This window comes from Chiloscyllium plagiosum, unplaced genomic scaffold (assembly GCF_004010195.1).
Source record: "Chiloscyllium plagiosum isolate BGI_BamShark_2017 unplaced genomic scaffold, ASM401019v2 scaf_14849, whole genome shotgun sequence".
NCBI classification, from domain to species: Eukaryota; Metazoa; Chordata; class Chondrichthyes; order Orectolobiformes; family Hemiscylliidae; genus Chiloscyllium; species Chiloscyllium plagiosum.
In genome coordinates, this window is record NW_025213376.1 from 11,228 (window position 1) to 19,980 (window position 8,753).

The following is an 8,753-nucleotide window of genomic DNA, read 5'->3' on the forward strand; positions in this document are numbered from 1 at the left end:
TGTTTGGCGCCAGGTCAGAGGGCAAAGACAAATTGGCCGAAATTCCGGGCCACGACTCCCTCCTTCAGGAGGTGCAGGGGGAGTGCCGACGGCCGCAGAAGGAGCGATACAGCGCGCGCGGTGGGTGTTAATGGTCAGAGGGCGGGAGCTCTCACCATTGACGGTGATGTTGACCGGGTCGCTGAGCGAGGAGTTGAACTGCTGGCCAACAATCCAAACCTGGTAGCAGCAGGAGTAGTTGCCGCTGTTGGCGCTGGAGATGTCGTTGAAGGTGAAGTGCGCCCGCGGCGAGCGGGAGAGCGCCAGGCGGCTGGCGACGGGCGACGGCCCGCCGTCCTTGTAGAGGAAGAAGCGGGCACCGCTGAACCCGTATGCCACCTCACACGCCAGCTCCATGGTCTGGCCCTTCATCAGCTTCTGTCCCACTGCGTTCAGTCTCAGCTGGGGCTTCAGGAGGTGCTCTGCGGGAGTCAGGGATGAGACTGGAGTCACTCGAAGGCAACTAACACACGTGCCGGGCGATGGCTCCTACCCACCCCTCCTCATGTGCGAGAGAATGACCGTACACCCACCCTCACAACCTCTCCCCGCTCCAACACCACCCAAATAAAGTTGATTTTCAGCTTTAAAGTTGTAGCTCTTGTTTTAAACTTGTTTTTCTCTATAAAACTCTTAACATTATTTATTTTCATGTTAAAATAGTTTTCTTCTGTTTTAAAGTTGTTTTTCACAGTAAAGCCAGTTTGCTCTTCAAAGATCATTTCTCACAATAAAGATTTCTTTTGGTTTAAAGTTGTTTTTCTCCCCAAGTTAGTTTTTCACTTTAAAGTTGCTTGTCTGCTTCAAAGTTGTTTTTCACTATAAAGTTGTTTTTCAGTATAAAGTTGTTTTTCACTATAAAGTTGTTTTTCACTATAAGGTTGTTTTTCACTATAAAGTTGTTTTTCACTATAAGGTTGTTTTTCACTATAAAGTTGTTTTTCACTATAAAGTTGTTTTTTCTGCTTTAAGGTTGGGCAGCACAGTGGTTACCACTGTTGCCTCACAGCACCAGAGACCCGGGTTCAATTCCCGACTCGGGCGACTGACTGTGTGGAGATTGCACATTCTCCCCGTGCCTGCGTGGGTTTCCTCCGGGTGCTCCGGTTTCCTCCCACAGTCCAAAGCTGTGCAGGTCAGGTGAATTGGCCATGCTAAATTGCCCGTAGTGTTAGGTGAAGGGGTAAATGTAGGGGAATGGTTCTGGGTGGGTTGCTCTTCGGAGGGTCAGTGTGGACTTGTTGGGCCGAAGGGGCCTGTTTCCACACTGTAAGGAATCAAATCTAATAAAAAGTTGTTTTTCACTTTAAAATTTTTCTGCTTTTAAAATTATTTTCCACTATAAATTTATTTTTCACTTTAAAGTCATTTTTCTGCTTTTAAAGTTATTTTCCGCAATAAAGTTGTTTTTCACTTTAAAGTTGTTTTTCACATTAAAGTCGTTTTTCTGCTTTTAAAGTTATTTTCCGCAATAAAGTTGTTTTTCACTTTAAAGTTGTTTTTCACATTAAAGTCGTTTTACTGCTTTTAAAGTTGCTTGTCTGCTTCAAAGTTGTTTGTCACTTTAAAGTTGTTTTTCACTTTAAAGTTGTTTTTCACATTAAAGTTGTTTTTCTGCTTTTAAAGTTATTTTCCGCGATAAAGTTGTTTTTCACATTAAAGTCGTTTTTCTGCTTTTAAAGGTATTTTCCACGATAAAGTTGTTTTTCACTTTAAAGTTGTTTTTTCTGCTGATATGTAGTTTCTACTTTTCCACTTTAAAGTTGTTTTTTGCTTTAAAGTTGTTGGGGTGTTTTAGTACCTGGAAGTTGTTTGTCCTGTTTAAAGTTGTTTGTCCTGCTTAAAGTCTTTTTTTTCTCTTTAAAGTCCCCTGTGCTTTAACAGCTTTACCTGCTTTAAAGTCATTCCTTCCTGTCCCTGCTTTCAACTCGAATTTCACTTTAAAGTTGTTTTCCCCTTTAAGGTTATTTTTCATTTTGCTTGAAACGTATATTTGCTTTAAAGCTGTTTGTCTGCTTAACAGTAGCTCTTTTTTTCCACACGGCGCGATGGCTCAGTGGTTAGCACTGCTGCCTCACAGCACCAGCATCCCAGGGTTCGATTCCAGCCTCGGGCTACGGTCTGCGTGTAGTTTGCACATCCTCCCCATGTCCGTGTGGGTTTCCTCCCACAATCCAAAGATGTGCAGGTTAGGTGAATTGGCCATGTTAAATTGCCCGCTGTGTTAGGTGGACTGGTCAGGGGTAAATATAGGGGGGTGGGCTCCTGTTCGGAGGGTCGGTGTGGACTTGTTGGGCCGAAGGGCCTGTTGCCGCACTGTAGGGGATCTCATCTAAAGTCGTTTTTTTTCCCCTGCTTTTAAAGTTGATTTTCCAGCTTTAAAGCTGTTCATCGCTTTAAAGTTATTTTTTGAACCTGAAAATTGTTCTTCCAGTTTAAAGTTGTTTTTCACTTTAAAGTCCCCTTGGCTTTCATCTTTTTACCTGACTTAAAGTCATTCCTCCCTGCCCCCACTTTAAAGTCGTTTTTCACTTTAAAGTCCCCTTGGCTTTCATCTTTTTACCTGGCTTAAAGTCATTCCTCCCTGCCCCCACTTTAAAGTCGTTTTTCACTTTAAAGTCCCCTTGGCTTTCATCTTTTTACCTGACTTAAAGTCATTCCTCCCTGCCCCCACTTTAAAGTTGTTTTTCACTTTAAAGTCTTTCTGGCCTCATGTTGATTTGTCTGATTTTGAGTCACCCTTTGCCCTCATGTTGTCAGTTTTTCCCTTTGACATGTTCTGCCACACATATCGGTGAGGAGCTGGGTTGGGTTGGCAGGGGTTATGGGGAGCGGTGTTGGGGAATTTGGACGCCTGGGCTATTAGGGACTGGCCATAAACCATTCCCCGCCCACCCTGAGTTAAAATTAACAATGTGTGAGTGAAAGGCAACGCTCAAGCAGACAGACCACTGCGGAGCCACGAAGACTTTAAAAGAGGCAAACAACTTTAAAGCAGAGAAACAACCTTAAAGTGAAAAAAAAAGACTTTAAATGGGGAAAAACAACTTTAAACTGGAAAAACAACTTGCAGGAGCGAAAAATAAAACAACGCTAAAGTGGAAAAGAAAACGATGCTGAAGCAGGAGAAACGTTAAAGTGAAAAACAATTTTAATGCGGAAAAAGTGACTTTAAAGCAGGGAAACAACTTTATAGTGAAAAACAACTTTAAAGCAGAAAAGCAATTTTAATGTGGAAAAAAAAACAACTTTGAAGTGAAAAGCAGCCTAAAAGCAAAAAAACAAATTACAGCCAAAAAGCAACGTCAGAGCGGAAAAACTACTTTGGGGCAAAACAAAGTAAGTTTAAAGCAAAAAACAACTTAAACGCAATAAAGAAACTTTAATGTAAAAATACTTTAAAGCGCAAAACAACTTTAGGGTGGAAACGATTTAAAGCGAAAAACATATTAATTTGAAAAACAACTTTAATGTGGAAACAATTTCAAACAAAAAAAGTTTAATGTGAAAAACAACTTTAAAGCGAAAAACATTAATTTGAAAAACAACTTTAAAGTGAAAAACAACCTTAGAGTGGAAACAATTTAAAGCGAAAAAAGTTTAAAGTGAAAAACAACTTTAAAGTGAGACAAACTTTAAAGTGGATCCAATTTAAGGCAAAAAAAACAAGTTTAATGTGAAAAACAACTTTAAAGTGAAAAAATCCTTAAAGCGAAACAAACTTTAAAGTGGAAACAATTTAAGGCAAAAAAAACAAGTTTAACGTGAAAAACAACTTTAAAGTGAAAAACAACTTTAAAGCGAAACAAACTTTAAAGTGGAAACAATTTAAGGCAAAAAAACAAGTTTAATGTGAAAAACAACTTTAAAGTGAAAAACAACTTTAAAGCGAAACAAACTTTAAAGTGGAAACAATTTAAAGCAAAAACAACTTTAAAGTGAAAAACAACTTTAAAGCGAGACAAACTTTAAAGTGGAAACAATTTAAGGCAAAAAAAAACAAGTTTAATGTGAAAAACAACTTTAAAGTGAAAAACAACTTTAAAGTGAAACAAACTTTAAAGTGAAAAACAATGTAAAGCAAAAAAAAGTTTGATGTGGAAAAACAACTTTAAAGCGAGAAACAACTTTAAAGTGAGAAACAACTTCAAAGTGAAACCAACTTTAAAGTGGAAAAACAGTGCTGTGATTAAAAAAAATAACATAGAGGCAATTAAATTAAAATGAGTCGAGTCAGTACCCTTTGTGAGGAGGAGGAGGGACAACAGCCGGCAACTATTATCAAGCCCCTTACCCCTCCCCGACACTTCAGGGTTAGCCAGTACGTACCATTCACCACAACCTTGGCTGTATCGCTTCTCGCTGAGTTGTGAAGCCGACCCGAGACTTCCACGTCGTACATGCAGCTGTAGTTGCCCTCGTTGGACGCGTCGATGTTGGGAAAGTGGAAGGTCACGGCATAACCTCTGGCTGAGGGGATCTTCTTTGCGATGGGCTTCTCACTGCCTGCCTTGTACAGGTAGAACAGCGCTGTCTGATAGAAGCCAAAGGAGTTGCACTGGATGTACAGCGTCTCCCCTTTCACAAAGGTATCCGATTCCCGACTGAGGATGATGGATGGTTTCGGCGGCTGGTCTACGAAACAGGGACGACAATGGACAGTGAGACAGCAGCTTCTGTCACACAAGAGGGGTGTGAAGGGAACACATCGCACTTTCAACTTTTTTCAGGAGTCCTCATTTCACACCTCCCCTTTTAAAGTTAATATTTCAGCTTAACATTAATTGTTTCTCACTTTAAATTCGCTTTTCATCTTAAAGCTGTTTACTTTTGATCTAATGTCACTTATTTTCCATTTGAAGTCATGTATTCGAGTACACCTTCAGGTTATTAAAAATTTAAGTATGCCTTTTTCAACTTAAATCCGTCCATTTTCACTTTAAAGTCGTTTATTTTCACATTAAAGTTATTTTCAACTTTAAAGTAGTGTACTCGCATTTTAAAATTGTTTTATTTCCTTTAAATGTGTTTATTTTCACTTGAAAGTTTTGCATTTTCAATTTAAAATGATTCATTTTCACTTTAAAGTCGTTGATTCATTTTCACTTTAAAGTCCATTTTCACTGTAAAGTCGTTGGTTTTCACCTTCAAGTTGATAATATTTATTTAATCTTTTTTTTTCATTTTAAATTCATTTATTTTCACTTCAAACTAATTCTTCACTTTGAAGGCATTGACTTTCAGTTTAAAGTTGTGTTTCACCTTAAAATTGTTCATTTCCACTTGAAATTTGTTCATTCTCAATTTGAAGTTGTTTATTTTCAGTTTGAAGTCATTCGTTTTCATTTTAAAGTTATTTATTTTCACTCTACAGTTGATAATTTACAGTTCAAATCTTTTTTCACTTTGAAGTCACACATTTTCAGTTTAAAGTTGTTTCTTTTCAGTTTAAGGCTGTTTACTGTCATTTTGATTTTGTTTATTGGCACTCTGAAAAGGTTTATATCGACTTTAAAGTTTTTTTTTACACTCATTCTGTTTCACTTTAAAGTTGTTTGTTTTCAGTTTAAGGTCATTTATTTTCACTTTGAAGTTGATCAAATTCACTTTGAATTTGTTTATTCTGACTTTAAAGTTTGTTTCACTTGCAAAATGTTGATTTTCAGTTTAGAGCATTCTTTCACACTTTAAAGTTGTTCATTTTCACTTTAAAGTTGTTCATTTTCACTTTACAGTTGTTCATTTTCACTTTAAAGTTGTTCATTTTCACTTTAAAGTTGTTTATTTTCATTTTAAAGTTGTTTATTTTCACTGTACAGTTGTTCATTTTCACTTTAAAGTTGTTCATTTTCACTTTACAGTTGTTTATTTCACTTTAAAGTTGTTCATTTTCACTTTAAAGTTGTTCATTTTCACTTTAAAGTTGTTCATTTTCACTTTACAGTTGTTTATTTCACTTTAAAGTTGTTTATTTTCACTTTAATGTTGTTCATTTTCACTTTAAAGTTGTTCATTTTCACTTTAAAGTCATTCATTTTTAATTTAAAGTCACTTACTTTCACTTTCAAGGTGTTTACTTTGACGTGAAAGTTTTTATTCACTTTAAAGTAGTTTTTTTCTGTTTAAAGTCATATACTTTCACTTTAAAGTTGTTTATGTTCAGTTTGTAATTCTTCATTTCCACTTTAAAGTTGGTTTCCATTTTAAAATTGTTCAACTGACAGTGATTTTGTCAGACAGACTGTGACACAGAGGGAGAGAGGGAGAGAGACACAGAGGGAGGGAGGGAGAGAGACACAGAGGGAGGGAGGGAGAGTGACACAGAGGGAGGGAGAGAGACACAGAGGGAGGGAGAGTGTCACAGAGGGAGGGAATCACTGGTTCCGTTCAAAATCCAGCCTCGGAGGAAGAAAGGAAATTAAAAACAGTATAAACACTTGTATTTATTTACCCCTGAGTCAAAACAAAACAAAACTCAGTTTAAATGGAAAACTTTTGTTTTGAAACGAATTCTTCCTAGATTTCAAAGCCACCGTCTTCCCTTTTAATTTCCAATTTGGCTGAAAATCTAAAATGTAATTTCAGTTTAATTTTCTCTAAACCCATAACATTCCATTGGTTTGCTGCTTGAGTTTTATGTTCTCTCCTTGACAAGTGCTTTGGGTTAAAAGCAAAAAAATGTTGCAACTTCTTGCTTCCAGGAGTCACTGAGGTTTCTCTGCTCAAGGTAAGGCCTCCCTTTTTACCCTAGCACCAGCCATTAGTTGCTGCAGGGGTTCGAGAGATGTGACTATGTTGATGCAGAAGGGAAAGAACAGTACGACTTGGAAATGAAGCTGGAGCTCCATTCTGAGGAACCAAGGAACAGAGGATTTTGTTTTGTTAGTCTTTTGCTCAGGGAGGTGTCTGACATAAAGCCAAGTATTGCTGGCAATGCCAGAAAGTGAATTCCACCGATGGTGAATAAAAATATCAGCAGACCCACATTGTGTGTATCCCTTTTCAGGATAACCTCATATTGAAATAAAAACTAAACACTATGGATTGTGGAAAGTTGAAATAGAAACAGCTGGAGAAACACAACAGGTCTGGAGGTGTACAGACAAACCGAGTAAATGTTTTCGGGCTGAACTGACTTCTTCAGAACCAACATTGTTTGGTTCATTGCTGTCTGGTGTCCAGACCCAATGATGTGGAAGTCTTCACTACATGAAATGGTTGGGCACAAAGCATTGTATGTTTTCAAGAAGGAGTTTGGTCTGGTTCTTAGGTCTAAAGGGTATGGAGAGAAAATGGGAACAGGGCACTGAGCTGGATGATCAGCCATGATAATGTTGAATGGTGGAGCAGTCTCAATGGGCCGAATGGTGTACTGCTGATCCTGTTTTGTGTTTCTGCGTACACTTTGAAGGAATTGTCCAGGTAGCAGCTCTGCCTCAGCAGAAAGCAGCAGCCACTGTCAAATATAAAGGGTCAACAAACGATGTTCTCTCTTCATGTCCAGCAGACAAGGATGGTGCTGAGGCTACAACTCTGCTGAGCACTGGCTCACATTCTTCATCAATCCAACATCACCCCGCATCGGGCAATGCCTGGCCCAGCTTCGTACTTTGCGCTCACAGAATCACAGAATTGATTTGAACATTGCAGAGAGAGGTCATTTCGCCCGTCACATCTGCAGTAATTCTCAGTCTGAGTTTTGTGACTCAATATCCTTCACCTGCCTTTTCCATGTAACACTATTCAATTTATCCAATGGTCCCTTGACTGCCTTAATTGAACCTAACTTCAACACATTTCCAGACAGGGCATTCCATACCCTAACTGTTCATTGTGTGAAAACTGTTTTTCTCATATAGAGTCATACAGCATGGCAACAGACCATTCAATCAAACTCGTCCATCATGACCAGGTTTCCCAAATTAAATTCATCCCATTTGCCTGTGTTTGACCCATATCCCTCAAAACCATTTTTCTATTCATGTACCTATCCAAATGTCTTGTAAATGTCGCAACTGTATCTGCACCTACCACGTTACCTACCACAAGTAATATCCCAAAAATTCAAGAGTGGGGGCAGAGCACCAAAGAGAAAGTGCTAGAAAAACTGAATGGCCGGAAGGTGCATAAATCACCGGGACCAGATGGACTACACCTCAAAGTTCTAAGGGAGATGACTGAAGAGATAGTGGAGGTGTTAGTGGTGATTTTTCAGGAATTGCTAGAATCAGGAAGGGCCCCAGAAGACTGAAATATCACCACCATGACACCCTTGTTTATAAAGGAAATAAGGCAAAAGATGGAAAACTACAGACCAATTAGCCTGACCTTGGTTGTGGGTAAAATTCTAGAATCCATTGTGAAAGATGAGATTTCTGAATACTTGCAAGTGCTTGGTAAAATAAGGCAGAGTCAGCATGGTTTCATCAAGGGGAGGTCATGTCTGACAGATCCATAGGAATTCTTTGAGGAAGTAACGAGATCAAGGAGAGCCAATGGATGTTATCTACCTGTACTTCAAGAAGGCCTTTAACAATGTGTCACACAGGAGGTTACTGAGTAAGATAAGGGCCCATGGTGTTAGAGGCAAGCTGCTAGCATGGGTAGAAGCTTGACTGTCTGGTAATGATAAAAGGGTCCTTCCCTGGATGGCAGCCGGTGACAAGTGGTGTTCCGCAAGGGTCAGTGTTGGACCACAACTTTTCACTTTATAC

General features: G+C 38.8%; 1 protein-coding gene across 1 annotated transcript in view; it reads right to left on the bottom strand.

Moving 5' to 3' along the window:
* The window catches only part of LOC122547622 (deleted in malignant brain tumors 1 protein-like), a gene marked incomplete at both ends in the record, with an annotated part of 15,892 nt that extends 11,218 nt beyond the window's left edge, over nucleotides 1-4,674 (bottom strand). The window contains 2 exons of the mRNA XM_043686224.1: nucleotides 156-461; nucleotides 4,369-4,674. Coding sequence (XP_043542159.1) covers nucleotides 156-461; nucleotides 4,369-4,674 — 612 coding nt within the window. The remainder of the gene's footprint in view (nucleotides 1-155; nucleotides 462-4,368) is intronic.
* Nucleotides 4,675-8,753: the final 4,079 nt, after the last annotated feature.